We start from the raw sequence: 19,518 nt of genomic DNA, 5'->3' as shown, positions 1-19,518 counted from the left end.
GTGTGCACATAGCTTTAGGACTAGTCATGTACTGTAGGTATAGGGGTGATGTCAGAGGTAAGAAATAGGTTGAGCTTACAGTAGGTTAAAAGGTTGGCGTAACATTGTGGCCAAAGGTCCTATACTGTGCCGTTCTATAATAAATAGTCACAAAAAGGTGGAGGCACATTAGCGTAATGATTAGCACAACGCTTTACAGTACCAGCGACCCAGGGTCAATCCCCATCACTGCCTGTAAGGAGTTTGGGCGTTCTCCCCGTGACTGCGTGAGTTTCCTCTGGTTGCTCCCGTTTCCTCCCACAGTCTGAAGATGTGCCAGTTGGTAGGTTAATTGGTCATTGTGAATTGTCCTGTGTTTGGGCTAAGGTTAAATCAGGGGTTGCTGAGGGGCACAGCTCAGAGGGCTGGAAGGGCCTATTCTACTTTGTATCTCAATAAATTAAATAGATAAAAGATCACCAGCAAATCTGTTAGTTTTGGGAGGAAGTGATCTGTCTAATCATGGAATGAGCCAATAAAACAGAGGTTCTCAGAAGACTGCACTCCACACTGGGCACTGGTCATAGGCGGCCAGCATTCACAGTGTTCGGCTGCCCCGTGGCCCCAGAACCCAGCCACTCACTCGGTGCGGGCCCGCAACAGGATCTGCTGCTTGGCGTGCTGCTTCCCGAGCAGCTGCAGGTGGAACACGTGTCCCGGGATCCCGTGCACCTTCATGTTCAGGTCTTTCGGCCGCAGCTCCTCAGTCTTAGCATGGATAAAGACGGCAAATTTCCCTGTGCTGAAAGAGAAAATACATCGATGAGTGGTCACAGAAACCAACCGCATTCACAATGCCCCTGACCACATCTGCCTCGGGCCTTGCGCACTTGGGAGATAACTGGGGTGGAGATCTTTGCACCTTTTGTGGAGAATTCCCAGATATACCCAGGAGAAAAATGTAGGTTTTTCAGAAGGGGATGGAGTACTGTCTCAACTTTGCTTTATTGCTAGCACAATCGTTGTGGGCCAAATGGCCTTCTTGTCAGCTGAAAAGTTATATGATACAACTTATCTTTGGTTAGGAGTTCACAGCTCAAAGTGCAATTCCTAAGCCCGAAATGCAGTTTGTCTTCTAATTTTAGTAAGACAGATTTGCAAATGTCTTTCGGAATCTTAGGGTGTCACAAAGTGCTTTGCGGGAGCTTCCCCACTGCTGTCACCGTTGTGGTGCTGGATTGTTACACCCCTCGACAGACTCAGACATCCCACCAGAAACTCAACCACAGAAATGTAGTCTGAAGCCCCAGTGCAGTCCTGCGGGAGTGTGGCACTGTCACTGCTGTGGAAGTTCAGATCAGCTTTAATAAGAACCAAGAAAACAGATTATCACAGACTTTTCTCTGTCTGCAGAGCACTTTTAACAGTTCCTCAGGTTACACCAGACCCCGGTGAAACTGTTTCCTTCTTTTAGTGAAGCAATGCTGTCGGCCAGAGTAACGGGATAACTCCAAAGCTTCTCTCTGTCATGGGAGTCCTGATGAAGGGTCTCGGGCCGAAATGTCAACTGTTTATTTTCCTGTCTGATCTGCTGAATTCCTCCAGCATTTTGTGCGTGCCGCTCTGTGTTACGGGAGCGTTTGCATCCCAACAACAGGCTCAATTAAACCTTATTCACCCAAGAAAACCACCAGTTATCCTTCAACCACACTTCTCCTTGCCACTTTGTTGCTATCCTTTGGAAAGCAATCTCCTTTCCTCTCTTCCTCCTTGAACTCTCAGCTCCCCAGGGTTTTGACCCTACTACTATAAATAATCCTCATGGATTAAGTTTCACCTATTGCTTCTCATTCTGGAAAGCATCGGTTTGGTGATCTTTTTGCTGTCTCTTTCCCACGGTAACTGAACTCAACCTCCTGAACTTTTGCTAACAACTCCAAGCCTTGAGATTCAGTCGGCGGATGTGGTGGGTCTTGGGGATTTGGTTTCAATCCAGATCTCGGCGTCCTTTTCAAACCAGCCCCAGGCTGATTTCAATACGAGCCAGTTACGCTTATTTCTTATGGACACAGACATTTTGCTTGCAAATGAGCTCCCTGTGCTTAATGACCTGAAGCAGAGACTAAAGCAGTAGCTATCAATGATATGAGATCCAATGTTTGAAGATACTTTTAAAAACCGTTGGCACAAGCCCTGATTGAATATGGAGGTGTGTTCATCAAACAGAAAGCTACCAGACTCCTCACCAATAGATGCAAAGTTTGAGACACTCGGTCTAATGTCAGAGCCCCTGTGTTTAACCTGGGTCCCACTTGACCAGTCAAAAGTGCCAAGTCAGAGTCAGATAAATTCAAAGTCAAGTTTATTGACTTATGCACAGGGGAAATGATGTAGTCTACCGGTCTGGTAATGCTTTACAGCATCAGCGATAAGGGCTTAAGTCCTGCTACTGTCTGCAAGGAGTTTGCACGTTCTCGCATGACCGACTGGGTTTCCTCCGGGAGCTCCCGTTTCCTGCCACAGTCCAAAGACGTGCAGGTTAGGGTTAGTAAATTGTGGGCGTGCTATATTGGCGCTGGGCAGCAAGGCCACACTTGCGGGCTGCCTCCACCCCCGCCCCCCGGCACGTATTCGGACTGGGTCGGTCGCTGATGCAGGCGACACATTTCACTGTTTTCATGTACACGTAACGAATAAAGCTAATCCTTAATCTTTTAAAAGAGAAAACTTGCTCGCGGCAGTCCCCGGGGCGCGGAAGCATTATATAGCCAGCGTTCCCAAGAAAAACATAGATCTGACATGAAAAGAATGTGCAAGTTATGCCGTGTGTAAACATGCAAACGCTGGCTGTGTGTGTGTGTGACTGAGAAGATAGGTGTGCTAACACTGGCCCTGTACATGTATGAATGTCCTAAGTTTGAATACATAAGAACAGCAGATAGTTACGTGTATGCACCGTGGTTAAGTACAGAATGAAGGATGGACTGCTCAGTTAATACTGATTGTGAAAACTAGGTATGTAAAAATATGAACGCCTGGGGTGTATATCTGTGTCCAAGGTGTGTATATGTGTTCACCAGGTATGCTGGGGCTGGGAGTGAATGTGTCCGAAAACAGGGAGCGTACGTGCAGGTGGAAATCAGATATTGTGTGTGAACAGGGTTCAGGTCAAAGTCTGGGTTTGTTCATCTCCTGCACACACCCAATCTATATTGATGATGAAATGTACTGAGGTGCTCCGGATCTCGACCGCAGCAAGATTTTCTTCAGCCCGCGTTGGTAAAATGTTCATCGATAAACACAGTTCATCCCAGCCTTTCAACAGGGCTGGGCGCTGCCCGAGAGCCATCTAGTGGCATCAAATAGGATTGCAGCACTTGCCAGGTTCCAATGACACAAAACATGACGACCAGGTCAACTGGGCCTTCAGGTTCAATATAATCATGGCGTATATCATCCAGATCCAGTGCCCTGTTCCAGCTTCCTGCTATATCTAAATCCCACTAAAATGTAGTTAATAATGTGGCCAAATGCTTTCTGTTGTACAGAGTGCCGCAGGTTTACTGCTCTCTGAGTGAAGAAATTTGACTTCCCCTTCACAGGGAATATCATCGCAGCATTGAGTCTGTCCACTCCCATCAGGATTTAATAAGTTTCAAATGACGTTCCCTCTCATTCTTCTAAACTCCAACAAAAAAGAGCCCAGTCACCCCAAACCAGCTTCATATGCAAGTCCTCCAACCCAAGAACTGGTCCAGTGAACCTTTGTTGCACCTTTCACCACGACATTCTTCCTCAGATAAGAAGACTGTAGGTTTCTGCAAATAAAATGAAGTGAGGCATTTTATGTTTAATGAAACTCATAACACATGTTATTGAACTCCAAAACCTACACTCAAAAGCGTGCTAGAACTCTTTACAAAATAACACCATCACGTCAGACCACCCTCTTAAAGTGAAACCCAGTTTCATGTCGGTGGTTGTGAATAATGTACATATCTTCCAATTACGGTACCCTACACAGAGCCTCCCAGAATTTACTGAAACCAGCATTGTGAGCCTGCCCAGACCTCGGACGAGTGGCCCGGCTCAGGCCCGTGTTCCATGGGTGCAGGAACTGCAGGTGCCTCTGGCTTGTCCGGAGGTGCGTTGACACGCTGGCGGTCATGTTGCGACACCAGGGGCATGGCAGCAGAATACTCCAAATCTTGGTGGGCTTATTTAAGGCGATCTACCAAAATACGTTCAGGTTTACCCCTCTAATCTCCCCATTCCAAAACACGGACCGGGGCCATCGTAAAGGGGCGTAAGGGGACGTTGCTGTGCACCATCATCGACAAAAACAAATGAGGTAGAATGTGGGTCAACAGGAACCCCTAGAGTGCTGTATGCCATGATGGGAGGTAGGAACAGCTGCGAAGGAATTGAATTTACTGAGGAGGGTGGAACACTGTTGAGAGGAACCAGGCAGTCGTGGTGTCAGGAATGAAATCTCTTGGCACTCGTAACGGCTGCCCGTATGCCAACTCTGCCACGGACAACTGTAGGTCCTCTTTTGGAGCTGTTCTGAGCCCCAGCAGGATCACACCATCACTCGTCCTTCAGGGAAGCCCTTTGAAGAGCGGAGAAACTGTTTGCATAGGACCGCAGGTGATACGCCGTGGTGTGATGCAGCCTAACACCGAGGTTCTGGGCCATCACAGCCCAGAGGTCTGAATTTCATTGGGGACAATGATCAGCTGGGGTGCGAAACCAAGCAACCCAGGTGCTGATGGACGCCAGAGCCATGTCTGTAGCCGTCATTGATGCTAGAGAGATGGCTTCTGGCCACCTGGTGGTACTGTCCATCCTGGTAAGGAGGTGCATAGATCTGGGGGGGGGGTAAGAGGACCAACAAGGCCCACATTGACATGGTCAAACTGCCACCCAAGGACCTCAAAAAGTTCCAATGGTGCCTGAACGGTTAATTTTTGCCCGCCAGCACTCCATACAGGCTGTCCTTTCTGAGGCCGTGCCAAATAAACTTCAGTTCAACCAGTTTCTGTGAGGCCTTCCAGCCCAGATGCGAGAGGCCATGCATGGAGTCAGAAGCAGTCTGGCTCCAGTTTGCATGCACGATGGGGCGAGGATGACTGGTTGAGACATCGCACAGGAGAGAAACCCCGGCTTCCCTGAAATTAATGTCAGCCAACTGCAGGACCGTAACTGCTGTTTGGTAAGCCTGGACCTCTAGGTCAGTAACTTGGCTGGCTGCTATACCGACATAGTCAACCCCTGTGTTTACAGCCTCAACGGCTGGCCATAAGAGGCACTCAGCCATAGCAATACTCTTCCCCTTGATATGTTGTCTATCAGTTGTGAACTCGGATATGCAGGCCAGGTTGCATTGCTGCCATGCAGACCAAGGATCTGATAATTTGGCCATCGTGTGCACGAGTGGTTTGTGGTCAACAAACGCTGTGAAATGGCGACCTTCTAGAAGAAAATCAAAATGGCGGACAGTCAGATAGATACCAAGAAGCTCCCGGTCAAACGTGCTGTACTTCCTTTCATGAGAATGGAGCGGCTAGCTAAAGACCAACTGTTCGTGTACAGCACCCACAGCGTAGTCTGAAACGTCCGTGTCGGTGGCTATGAATTATGTTGGGGAGTGGATGTGCCAGTACGGTTGCATTGCAAAGAGCTCGTTTTGTATCTTCAATTGCCCTGCTCATGTCCTCTGACCAGTCAAGCATTTTATTAGGGGCATTGCCTTTAAGCGCATTATACAGGGGGGAGCACAAGTTCAGCAGCTTGTGGAATGAAGCGGTGATAGAAATTTACCATACCTAAAAACTCTTCAGTTTTTTTTTTGTAGTGCGGGGCAGTGGGAAATCCATAATAGCGGCTACTTTTGATAGGAGGATTTTCACATCTTCTGTGGAGATGCGATGGCTGAGAAAGTCAATGGTTGATAACCCAAACTGGCATTTAGCAGGGTTAATAATCAACTCATTTCAGCTTAAGCGCTCAAACAGTGTGCGGAGATGAGATACGTGTTTGGATTTGGACGCACTGGCGACAAGTATGTTATCCAGATAAACAAAAAGAAAGCCTAAGTCTTTAAATACAGAGTCCCATCAGCCGCTAGAAAGTCTGTGCTGCATTTTTCAGTCCAAATGACATGCGCAGACACTCAAAGAGGCTGAACAGAGTTATCACAGCTGTTTTGGGAATACTCTCCGAGAACACAGGCACCTGATGGTAGCCCCTAACTAGATCGATTTTGGAAAAAATTAACTTTCTGGTTAAACGTGCCAAAAAGTTTTGGATGTGTGGGACCGGTTAATGATCAGGGGTGGTGACCTCATTTTTTATATACATAGGCATCCGTTAGTCTCATGAGACCATGGATTTGCGCCTTGGAAGGTTTCCAGGGCGTAGACCTGGGCAAAGTTGTATGGAAGACCGGCAGTTGCCCATGCTGCTAGTCTCCCCTCTCCACGACACCAATGTTGTCCAAGGGAAGGGCATTAGGACCCATTGAGCTTCGCACCAGTGTCGTCGCAGAGCAATGTGTGGTTAAGTACCTTGCTCAAGGACACACACGCTGCCTCAGCCAAGGCTTGAACTAGCAACCTTCAGATCACTAGATGAATGCTTTAACCACTTGGCCACGCGCCAACATGGTGGGGCAACCAGCATCAGACTTAGGGACCATGTGGAGGGGTGAAGCCCAGGGGCTATTTGACCGGCATAGAATCCTGAGTCTTTTTACGTTGACAAACTCAGCCTTCACGGTTGCCAGCTTTTCTGGGTCCAGTCTAAGTGTGCGAGAACGGACCAGCGGGCCAGTCGTGGGAATGTGGTGCTCGACCACATGCTTTGTGACTGTAGTGGAGAATGTGGGCTTGGTGAGGTCTGGGAATTCACTCAGCAGTCGAGTAAACTCACATGTGGTAGTGCAAGTGCTTGACAGAGGGGGGAGCTTAGTGGGGGAGCACGGCTTTGACCCAAAGTGCTTGACATCCACAAGCTGGGCAGTTTTTAAGATCGACTGACAGTCCTTGGGCACACAGGAAATCTGCACCGAGCGGAGGCCTAGCCACCTTAGCCAGGGTGGTCCCATGTGTAACTTTGCCCACTGGAGCAGAGCCTCACCTCTGTGTCCCATAAGTCTGGATCCTGCTGCCGTCGGCGGCGTCCGTCGAGGTTTTGTCACTCTTTGCCTTCTCATCAATAGGCGATGCTGGCAGGACGGTCACCTGCACACCCGTGTCACACGGGACACGTCGCCCTGAAAGGTGTCTGTGTGGAACAGCGGACAATCCTGGCAGCTGGAGGCCACGGAGTTCACAGACCTCTGGTGTCCGGATGTGCTGGCACCGCCAAAGCTGCAAGGCGGTCGGCATTTCATAGCATTCGTACAAAAGTGAGCGTGTTAAAAACAGAGCGGGCACTGTCAGTCTCACAGCCACGGGTGTCCTTATGTTGGGGGCCTTGCTGACCGGGCTTACTGGGGTAGAGAAAGAAAGAGGTATGATGAACACTGCCTAGCTGAGTGTAGACTATCAGCCATCTTAGCGAGCTCCCTCTACTCCATCAAGGCTCTTGTGAATTTGATCAGGCATTTGCTGAATGAAGAGTTTGTTAAAAAGTAAAGCAAGGATGGTGATTTCCCAGGTGAGACAACCTGTGGTCCATTAGCTCCAATGGCTTAGCAGCGCCGAGACTGGGTAAGGAAGACAACTGTCTGGCACACTCAGGCTCCGATAGTCGGAAAGTCTGTAAAAGGTGAGTTTTCAGCGATCGGTATTTATCACATTTAGACGGGTGCTCAAGCAGACTCACCGGTCTCTCAGACGTGGAATTGCTGAGTGACGCTACCATGTAGAAGAATTTGGTGTCGTCAGCTGTGACTTCTCACAGAACGAGCTGGGCCTCAGCTCGTACAAACCAAGCTATGGCATTTTGCTCCCAAAACTCCGGGCAGTTTCAAAGCGATTACGTTGGCCAACGTGTTCAATAACTCTGGAATCATCCTAGCACATCGCAGTCACCAATGCAGGTTTTTGCATATAAAATGAAGTGAAGCATTTGATAGTCAATGAAACCCAGAGCACGTTTTATTGAACTCCAAAACCTAAAAACAAAAGCACGCTAAATCTCTCTACGTACTAATATCATCATGTCAGACCGGCCTCTTAAAGTGAAAACCCTAACTCAATGTGGGTGGTTGTGAATTATGTGCATTTCTCCCAGTTGCATTACCTTGCAAGGCCACAGGGGGCAGCAGAGTGGAGTTACCGAGCTGCTGCCTCATGGTTCGATCCTGACACCTAGTGCTTTCTGTATGAAATTAGCATGTTCCTTCTGTGACCATATCATGCAACTTCACACGTGCTCCAGTCTCCTCACACAGCACAAAGGTACATTGGCCACTGTAAATTCCCCCAACTATAGGTGAGAGGTAGAGCTGGAAAGAGCTGTTGGGAGACGGTAATAGGGGAAACTTAATATGTTGCCGGGCTGGAATTGCTCCATCAACCAACATCAATTTGATGGGTTGAATGGCATCCCTCTATGTCTTCAGGTAAGCTTCACCCAATATCAAGGTGTGGTCTCACCAATGCCCAGTACGATAAGACACCCCTATTCCTCCTGCAGTAGTCAACATACCAAAGTCAAGATCTCCTAACAGCTTGCGTGCATGCATTCTTCAGATGGTGCACAGGGGCACCAGACTCACATTGATCCTCGTTCTTTACTGATCTGTCACTATGTTCATAATAATCTTCCAGTTTTTTACCTCCAGAGTGAATTATCAACATTATTTTGCATTTTCCATACATTAGCGCACAAACTCAACCTGTCTAAGTTACGATGGAGCCTCTCTGTATCCTCTTTGTAGCTCACACTCCCCCAACTCTGTGACTTCTGCATACTTAGAAACATTGCATTTAATGGCTCTAATTCTGCTGTTCCTTTCCTGCCAGTCAACCAGCTCTTTATCCAAGTGCTCTCATTCTGAGAATTGACCTCATATGTGGGAACTTATCAAAAGCCCTCTGGAAGTCCAAATACCCTATATTCACTGGTTCTTCGCCACCCACTCAACCTGTTACATCTTCGAAACATTCAGTAACTTTGTCAGACCTGACCTCCCCTCCATAAATCCATGCCGACCCTGACTGATCCTGTTGCTGCTTTCCAAATGTTTTCTCATCGCAATTTTTAATGTGGAACTCCAGCATTTCCCCCACTACCAATTCTGTTTTTATCTCTCTATTTTTTTTAAATAATGAGTTTTCACTACCTTTCCCTTAAACCATCAGAACTGATCCAGAATTCAAAAACTGCTGGAAAATGACTATCAGTGCATCCATTATTCCTTGTACCACTTCCTTAATAATTCTGGGATGCAAACTATCAGACCCTGGGGACTTATCAGCATTCAGTCCCATCAATTTCCCTCATACCATTTGCCCTGTAGTACTGATTTACTTCAGTTCTTCCCTCTCAGTAGGTTCTAGTTTCCACAACATTTCTGGGGGTTCATTTCGAAGATTAACTCACAGTATTTGGTCAATTGTTCCTCATTATAAATTGACATCTCTTTTTTCGGCAATCATTTTATTTCAGAGTTCTTACAGTCAGCTTTTATGTTTATTCTCACACTCCAGTTCCCTCCTCTACATTAAGGTTCTCTCTTACTGCATTTAAAACTGATCCCAGTCCGGTTTCTCCTTTCTCAAACCAATTTCCATGCCTCCCCCTTGGATCCAATGCTGTCTTAAATTTCTCTTGTTAGCTACAGTTGAACCACCCTCCTATCCTTTTGTTTAGATCCCAGACGGGGTGGGGGGGGGGAGGGGGGAGAAAAAGCACATGTATTTGCCATCAGCAATCCACAGTCACCCTGCAATTAACGTTCCCCAGTCTGTCTTGCCCAATTCACACCCAATGCCATCATAGTTTCCTTCATTTATATTCAAGACCCTAGCCTTATCTCTCTCCATCTTAATGAAGAATTACATTATTAGATTAGATTAGATTCAACTTTATTGTCATTGTGCCGAGTACAGATACAAAGCCAATGAAATGCATTTAGCGTCTGACCAGAAATGCAAAGAATAGTGTTATTTACAAAATAACTGCAAATAAAAAGAGTGCTACAGCACACAAATATAAAAGTACTGAGACAGTACAATATGGGTGCAATACTGCTTAGTGCTGTGATGAGAGGTTCAGCAGGGTCACAGCACCAGGGAAGAAGCTCTTCCTGTGTCTGCTGGTGCGGGAGCGGAGGCTCCTGTAGCGCCTACCAGATGGGAGGAGAGTAAAAAGTCCATGGTTAGGATGAGATGCATCCCTGATAATGCTTTTCACCCTGCCCAGGCAGCGTTTATGGTAGATGTTCTCAATGGTGGGCAATTGGGTGCCGATAATCCACTGGGCAGTTTTCACCACACGCTGGAGTGCTTTGCGGTCCGATACAGGACAATTGCCATACCACACTGAGATGCAGTTGGTGAGTATGCTCTCAATGGTACAGCGGTAAAAGTCCATCAGTATCCTGGGACAGAGGTGAGCTTTCTTGATGCTCCGCAGGAAATAAAGGCGCTGTTGCGCCTTTTTGATCAGGATGGAGGAGTTCAGGGACCAGGTGAGATCCTCGGAAATGTGGACACCAAGGAATTTGAGGCTTCATTCACACTCCATTACAGCTCGTTGATGTAGATGGGGACGTGAGTGTGGCTCCTAGCATGCCTGAAGTCCACAATGATCTCCTTGGTCTTCTGGGTGTTAAGGGCCAGATTATTGTCGGCACACCACGCGGCCAGGTGCTGGACCTCGTCCCTGTAGGCCGTCTCGTCATCCTCTCTGATCAGACCAACCACCGTGGTGTCATCTGCGAACTTGATTATGGAGTTAGAACCATGTACAGGAACGCAGTCATAGGTGAAAAGGGAGTACAGACGAGGGCTCAGCACACAGCCTTGAGGCACGCCAGTGTTCAGGGTGAGAGTGGAGGAGGAGAGGTTGTTTAACTTAACAGATTGGGGTCTGTTAGTCAGGTAGTCCAAGGTCCAATTGCAGAGGGATGATCTGATACCAAGCTGGCGAAGTTTGGCGATCAGCTTGGAGGGGATCACTGTATTGAATGCCAAACTAAAGTCAATGAACAGCATTCTGACGTAAGAGTTGGGGCTGTTCAGGTGGGTCAGGGCAGAGTGAAGTGCCGTGGACATGGCGTCCTCTGTTGACCTGTTGGTGCGATAGGCAAATTGTACCAGGGTAGAGGGCAGACAGGATTTCAGATGTGATAGAACCAGTCTCTCAAAGCACTTTGCGATGATGGGGGTGAGTGCAACTGGACAGAAGTCATTCAGGCCTGTGGCAGTGGAATGCTTCGGTACTGGCACGATAGTGGCGAACTGTCCATCTCTTGGCTCCATCCCTCCCCCTCCTGTCTTCTCCTATCATTTCCCATCTCACCCTCCCCCTCCCGCTTTCAAATCTCCTACTAGCTCTTCTTTCAGTTAGTCCTGACAAAGGGTCTCGGCCCGAAACGTCAACTGTACCTCTTCCTAAAGATGCTGCCGGGCCTGCTGCGTTCACCAGCAACTTTTATGTGTGTTGCTTGAAATTCCAGCATCTGCAGATTTCTTCGTGTTTGCGAGGAAATTATTCTTTCTCCTCACCCCTTCTCATTACACAACACCCGGTCTAGCATGGTCTACTCCCCAGCTGTCTCCAGAAGGCCATCCCACTAATACTCTGAGAATTTCTCCTCCATAGTATTATTACTAATTTGGTTAGCCTAATCAATACACAACTGTATCCAATAACAAGTGCATCTAAATTCCTGTTTGTTGCCGCCCCAATGTCACCACGACCGCTGGGTGATCTGTATGCAACTCTACTAACACCGAGCACCGGGAGATTGTTTAGGGTTGGAAAGGCACACTAATTTAGTGTTACCGTATGTGTTGGGAATGTTCCAACAGCTTACCTTCTTTAAAAGCATCACTGCAACGTACAACAGAGGGGATTGAGCTTTGATGTGGGAGAGGTAGGTCCCATCACGACCCACCCTGCCGCTGTTCAGCACATCTTCAACATCTGCCTCTGCTCAGTGCAGACCCAGAGGGGAAATCCTGGTTGTCCGAGCTCCCATTCCTTCACTGCACCCACCACTAGGATTTGGATCATGCTGTGCTTTGGTCCAGTCCCTCCAGGCCAATGTACAAGCAGAGACCCTGATAGCACTGCCAACCTTTATCAGACAGAACATCGAACACTACAGCACAGTACAAGCCCTTTGGCCCACAATGTTTTGCCAACTTTATAACCTGCTCTAAGATCAATCTAACCCTTCTCTCCTGCATTCTTCCTTCATCCAAGTGCCTATCTAGGAGTTTCTTAAATGTTCCTAATGTACCAGACTCTACCACTACCACTGGCACAGGGCATTCCATGCACCCACTACTCTCTGTGTAAAAGTGCACTGATGCCCCGCCCCCCCACACTTCCCTCCAGTCACCTCAACATGATGCTCCCTCGTATTAGCCATCTCTGCCCTGCGAAAGTGTCTCTGGCTGTCCACTCGACCTGTCCTGTACATCTCCATCAGGTCACCTCTCACCCTCTCAGCCACAGCAGCACACACAAAATGCTGGAGGAACTCAGCAGGCCAGGTGACATCTATGGAAATGAATAAACAGGCGACATTTTGGGCTGGGACCCAGCTTCAGAACTCTTTGGAGGCAGAATTGGATCCAAGGAGAAAAGCCCTCGCTTGCTCACCCTATCCTCATAATAAGACACCAGAGGTAATCTCTGACTGGGTTGTGTCTGTTCTCCTTTATATCATTTTATCTTAATGTTTTTAATTTATTTGCAGTACTTAAATGTGCTTTGAATTAAATTTTAATCATGTACATTATTTCAAATGTCTCTATAACAAAACCTTTGACATCTGATCGCACAACAGCCAAGGAGGGTTATAGGATTAGTGCAGGGGTTGAGGGTGGACGGTGAACAGTCCGGCCCATTGATACACAAGGCCCAAGATGCTGAGGGTTACAGGTCAGGCTTTGTGCACTTTGAACTGACCAGCCTTTCATTCATGTGGTTTCTGTCTCCAGTGTGTCAGAGTCTCGGGGAGTGAAAGGTGGAGGAGGAGGGTTTTTGAGGGTCACGTTACAGCATTGGAGGAGGTGTTATGATCAGAGTGAGTGACGATGGCTGGGCACACGTTTGACGTAGGGGTTTGCAATCCACGTGCCGGGTCCTGAGGTCAAGCTGCCAACAGAATTAATATTGTAACATAAACGATTGTAGCCACAAAGGGGCACAGCCACTGGAGTCACTGTCACAGAGCTCCAGCGACCCGGGTTCTATCCTGACCTCTGGTGCTGTCTGTGCAGAGTTCGCATGACCGTGTGACTTTCCTCCGATTGCCCCAGCCTCCTCCCACATCCGAAAAGTTAGTAGTTGGTAAATTAATTGCCCAATGTCAATTTCCCTTTGTGTGTAAGTGATGGGAGATTCTGAGAGGAGTTGATTAGAAAGTGGACAGAATAAAACAAATCAGAGTAGGACAGTTTTAGGTGTGAATTGGCCAAGGTGGGTTTGGGAACATTACTTGTTGACTGTAGAGTGCCCATAGCAAAAGAAAAGCACAGGAGGCTGGTTCAGCTGGAGCCAACAAGAGAAATTGAAAGCATGAGGAAGTCTGCAGATATTGGAAATCCAGAGCAACGCACACAAAATGCCGGAGGAGCTCAGCAGGCCAGGTGTATATTCTATAGAAATGAATAAGCAGTCGACATTATGGGCTGGGACCCCTCTTCAGAATTCTTTAGAGACAGAATTGGATCCAAGAGGGAGACGTATAAAGCAGTCAGAGAAAGCAGGTTATCTGATTGGCATCAGTTTAGAATGCAGTAGGAGGAGTATGTTAATACAGAGGGAGTGCTTGATGGTCGGCATGGACTCGACGGGCCGAAAGGCCTGTTTCCATTCTTGTTTCACTCTATTACTTTGAACTTTGAACTTCCATGAGTACGAAAGCCACCCAGGACTGGTTTCCGAGGCAATCTCCTTGGCCAGACAGGCCCGATCACACAAAGGCCATCAGCACAGCGGGTTGGCACAGCACCAAACACAGTGTAAAATCACAGAACTGTACTGAGGCATCACACGACAGTGGCCCCTCTCTGGGTGCGTCCATACGTTTCCCATGTGTTGCTGTGTCAGGCACTTGTGGGATCCGGAGGTAAAGTTGCTGAGTTTCTGAGCCATCCAATACTGTAACTCCCTGAAAATTGTGTGTAAATAATCATTGTGTCGTTAAGACAAAATACCTAATAAAGCAAAGCAAAATTGAAATAAAGTGAGCAACAGGGAACTTTCTTTTTTTTTTTGGTGTGTGCGTGCGCACGCGGGCATCTGTGCATCCATGCGTGCGTGCACAATGTTGGCGGGACGATGTCTTTTTTTTTCATGCCTTTACAAGGTGCGGATTGAGAGAGAGACTGTGTGGCACGGCACTCCTCACACAGACATTTCGCAGTATTTTTCCCTTTACGAGGTCGAGTTGCGATCTCGACTCTCAACCCGGCACGGATGGAAAGCGTACTCGGGTGCGGCCCCGAGTGGATTCGAACCCGGGGACCTCCGTTCCAGAGTCCGGCGCTGATGTCGTTGCGCCACCAGCCGGCCCAGCAACAGGGAATTTTCAACATTAACATGTTTCTCGCGCCGACTTCTCCTAAACTGATGATCTCTACCACTTTGGGGGGGGGGGTTCAGGACCACCACCCCCCACAAGTGGGGCTGGCGGACTGTGTGGGTGTGGAGCTGTCGTTGTCTTGTCCTCTGTCTTGTTCTGTACTCTTTCCGGAACATTGTGGGCCTGCTTTGCTGTGGCCAGAACATGGAATGCCACCTGCAGGCTGCCCCCAGCACGCCATCGGGTTTGTTGGCTGCTAACGCAAATGAAACACGTCGCTGTATGTTTTGAGCGTACGCACGATCAATGCGTTTGAATCTCGGTTAGTCTGATGTGGAAATAACATCACCATCATCACTGGGTCCAGATCCCGGATGCCCTCCCAGCGACACTGTGGAATCATCAGTGGTTCAAGAATAACATCTAACAGATCGTTGAGTGATAAATGCTCTATGACAACAATGTCCAGATGCTGAAAAATCAATAAACACAGAAAGAATAAAGCAGAAGCACACTTACTCCTTCTTGCGGGAGAGCAGGAGACAGTCGTTGAAGAGGTGCAGGTAGATTGGTCTGTTGGAAAGCTTGAACTTTGACCCCGCCGTGTTATTGGTCTGCGAGTCCACCTCAGTCAGCTCCCCGTGCTTCACCAACCACCGGGACTGTGAGATCAGTGGGAATATCTGGACAGAGAGGGAGAGAAATCAGTGATCCGGTGACCAAGAACTCCAAACATAAACCCAAGTCAAAGGTCGAGTTTACTGCTAAGTGAATGAAGAACTTGCTTGCGGCAGCATTGTGGGTCATGTAAGCAGCATTCACAAAGAAAGCCGTTCTCCCCCCGCAACTCTAGGTTTCGTCTCAGCCTGTGTCAAGCAGGCGGCACGTGTGAAATCGTAACTCATGCCGATAGATTCCCAGTGACCCAGATTTGACCCTGTTCTCCGGTACTGCCCGTGTGTGGCCCACACATTCTCCCTGCCACCGTTTCGGTTTCCCCATTGTCCTCCGGGTTCCTCCCACAGTCCCAGAAACATGGTGCACGAGGGCACAAGGGATAGGATCAGGAATTAGGCTCCTCAGCCTTCCAAGGCTGCCCTGCTGACCAGTACAATCACGACTCTTCTGCCTCCGGCCTCAGCTCCTTTTCCGTGCCAGTTCCCCAATCCTTAAAAAAAAAATTATCCGCCGCCCCTTTAAATATCTCCAAAGATCTGTCCTCTGAAAGCCACCCAGGGTAGAGGATTCCAAAATGGCCTCTGTTAATTGCCACCAGTGGTCTGTGCCACGCCAACAAGATTCCCATCTAAGGTAGACCCATTTGACCGCATTCTGCTCAAATCCCTCTAAACCTTTCCTGTCCATGCACCTGTCCGAGTGCCATGTGCCAAGTCCGGTTTTGTTTATAACTCCAAGAATTTAATAAACCCAATGAGTTCTTCGTCACACACACACACACACACACTATGCTGAAACTCAAAAACCCTTCCTGAACACCCAGGACCCTCTCTGAAATCACCGTTTAGTGGTGGGCCCCTCAACATCCTGCAGAGAACCCGATCCGAGTGAATGGTAGAGCCTGGGGACAGCTGCTGGGAACGTGGGGAAAATAAACTGGAATTGGTGTCAATGGTGGTGGGTGATGTTCGGCACAGACTTGATGGGCTGAAGGGCCTATTACTTAATGATCCTCTGCCCTTGTGCCATGATGCCCCTCCCAGTTGCTCTACGAACAAATCTTTCCTCCAAGAGGATCACAACCTTATTGTGGTTTGGAGGCTTGCGTTCCTCAATGACCCAGAGAGCTATGTTGGCTGGAGTCAGGGCTTTATGTTTTGGCTCTCGGTGGGGTCACCCATGCCAAACAGGTCAAAGGGTAGAGGCCAGACTAAGAGTTGTCCAACAGTCCTCTATGTTCAGGGGTTCAACTCAAGGCTGGTAAAACTAAATTGTTCTGGAAACAGCAGTGAAGAATCTTTCTACGGCTGAGTGCAACGGTATCCCTGAGTCTCCACCCGGGACGTGCATGACTAACTGTAGTGAAAACCGAGAAAAGTGGAAGCAGCTGACATGATGAAGGAATTCCTGAGCTCCGCCAGAGATGAAGGAGCTTCATTGCTGCCCTAAACACCAGCAGTGTGACAGGTGGTAAGTACGAACGAATCTTTACAGTTGTGTTTGGATAAGTTACATGGAGGTTGGTGGCTGGAGATTTCCCTGTTCCAGCTCTTCCCTCCGCTCCATCTTCCACCTCCATTCCTACAGCAGGCCGAGGAGCTGACAACTTCTGAGGGAATCGTGATGGCGTACAGCAGCTTACCTTACTCTCAAAGTGGAATTTGTTGTTGAGGTGAATGAGTTCCTCTGTCCTCTTCATTGACTGCACACTGGAATTGCACTCCTGTGTGAGCTGAGGGAGGAAGACAATGATTGAGATGGGTCGTGACGTCACAGACTCATACAGAATGGAAACAGGGTCTTCAGCCAAGCAGGCCCATTGTACGCCAACCAAGACTCCCACTGAAGCTAGCCCCACTTGCCCAAATCCCTCTTCTAAACATTTCCTGTCCATGTACCCGTCTAAATGCCAGGTTTTGTTTATAGCTCCAAGAACTTAATAAACCCAATTAGTTATTTTGCACACGCTCTATGCTGAAACTCAAAAACCCTTTCTGAACTCCCAGGACCCTCTTTGAAATCACCAATTAGATATGACCCCCAAAACATCCAGCACCGAACTCCATCCCTGCCAACTCCCACCCCCAAAGCCTAGGGTCTGCCCAGAACATCAGCCTCCATCTCCCAACCCCGCCCCCCCACCTCCTGCAGTTCTGAGCCACTCACCTTCTTGAGCTTGTCGAAGGCTTTTGTAGCTGTCTCCTCATCCCTGGATCCCTGTTTGGTCCGCTTGAGTATATTCTGCAACATAGATGGTTCACTCTGTTACTGATCAGTTCACTCTGCTACAAGTGACTGCAGGTGGCAAAAACACTCGGCGGGTCATGCAGCGTCTATGAACAGAGAGCATTTCGCGTCCAACGGTCCTGTTTTCTCATTGGTGAGTTTCAGATGTTGTCCATCCAACGTATCTCGGCCCGCCTTCTCCATATACACCTTTCGTTATTCACCCGATTTATCATCTGCCTTTAGCCAACTCCAACGCTACTCTCAATGCTATTCTGCCCTATACTTGACCAGGCCTTTCATTTTGCTTTTTCCTCCCTCCGCCCTCGTTTCCTGCACTTAAAACTTGTTTTGAATCTAAGTTTTCCCGAAGAAGGGTCTTCGCTTGAAAGATTGACAGCTTACTACCTTCATAGAAGCTGCTTGACCCAGTGTGTCTTTCCAGCATCTTCTGTTTCATTACAGGGATATCCGGTGCACTGCCTCTCAGGACTCTACTGTAAAACGTTATCACCTTTTAAATGTCTTTACGGGCACAGTTCTGTGTCAAAGCAGAAGATGCTGAGAAGTCGCTTTTAAAGGAGAAATGGCAAGCAGGGGTTGAGAGAAATCTAGAGTCGGGTTTGGCTGAGCTGGTCGGGTGAAGGCGCCTCATAGGAATAAACTGAGGGAAGAAGAGATCAAACAAGACATCGAAGGATGCTGATTCTGGGAAGGAGAGGTGAAACTCTAGTAGCTCACATGAAGCCTGATACCATTTGGAACAAGGCAACCCGCTGGACTGGTGTCCCATTCACCATTCTATGCAATTATTCCATCTAGCACTGGCACACCGTGGCTGGTTCACACTACCTAAAATGCACCAGAATAACTCACCAAGGATTCTCTCTCAGCCATGATCTCCACCACCAAGAAAGATACCCAAGGGCAGATGGCCCTCTGATTACAGCCCCATCCTGACTTGGAAATATGTCACTATTTCTTTCTCAATACTGGGTTCAAATCCTGGAAATTCAGAAGGAACACTTTTGTCGCAGGGACTCCAGAAGTTAAGTAAAGCAGCTTAACACCAGCTTCTCAAGTACAATGAATGGTTCTCTTAGCAGTAATGCCCACATTCCACAAAGGAAAAAGTAAATAATCAGCAGACATTAGGCAAGACCTTTTAAATGGACTTCCCTTAAGTTGTAAGAGTAAGGAAGCTGGTCTGTTCACTCTTAGAGCAAGGAACAAATGGTGATTGAAGATCAACATGGACTTCGTTCTTTATGAGAAACTGGAGAGAGGAATTGGCAGAGCTGTTAGGAATTTTGGAGGAAATGAGGAAAAGGTTATTTTATAACCAAATCCTTTCATGGTTGGAAAGGAGATTGAAAACATTCAAAATTAACGAGATAAATGTTTGAAGGGTAAAAAGGTGTGATCCAATAGTCAGAGAGTTGAAGAGTGGATGAAAAGAGAACCTTTATAAAGACCCGGGACAGGGTCAATGGGCAAAAGGCCTCCCTTGCTGTGGGTTTTTATGATTGTAGTCTTTTGGCTTGGAAAAGGCATAAATTATGATTGGATAGGTGTGGATTCTGCAAATTAATGGTTTACAGATTAGTGATGTACTGATTTTACCTCCACCAGCATCTTCAGTCGCATTATCCTCTGGAACGGCAAGATTAGAAATGAGGCGAGGGGCAGCCGCTGGCAGATCTGATCCTCCTCCAGCTTGGCCAAGATGCCTGGAAACCTGGGATTTTCCTGCCTGGAATTGTGATCCAAAGAATAACCTTATCAACCCCACTTACTTCATAAAGCAAAAGTAACTGACTCCAAAACACGCATCCTATGCCCAAGGTGAACATGCGTCAGGACCACAAACTCCACCTGATTTCCCCTTCTGCTAATCTCTGGCTAATTGTCTTCAT

General features: G+C 47.9%; 1 protein-coding gene across 1 annotated transcript in view; it reads right to left on the bottom strand.

Annotated features, from left to right (window-relative positions):
• Positions 1–19,518, bottom strand: part of arhgef19 (Rho guanine nucleotide exchange factor (GEF) 19) — a 135,800-nt gene that overhangs the window by 8,057 nt on the left and 108,225 nt on the right. The window contains exons 9-13 of the mRNA XM_072244736.1: positions 19,226–19,355; positions 17,543–17,617; positions 17,019–17,108; positions 15,218–15,381; positions 623–781 (exon numbers count right to left, since the gene is read on the bottom strand). Of these exons, the coding sequence (XP_072100837.1) occupies positions 623–781; positions 15,218–15,381; positions 17,019–17,108; positions 17,543–17,617; positions 19,226–19,355 (618 nt within the window). The remainder of the gene's footprint in view (positions 1–622; positions 782–15,217; positions 15,382–17,018; positions 17,109–17,542; positions 17,618–19,225; positions 19,356–19,518) is intronic.

Source organism: Mobula birostris, chromosome 27 (assembly GCF_030028105.1).
Source record: "Mobula birostris isolate sMobBir1 chromosome 27, sMobBir1.hap1, whole genome shotgun sequence".
In the NCBI taxonomy this organism is placed as follows: domain Eukaryota; kingdom Metazoa; phylum Chordata; class Chondrichthyes; order Myliobatiformes; family Myliobatidae; genus Mobula; species Mobula birostris.
This window is presented reverse-complemented; position numbering and strand designations above follow the sequence as displayed.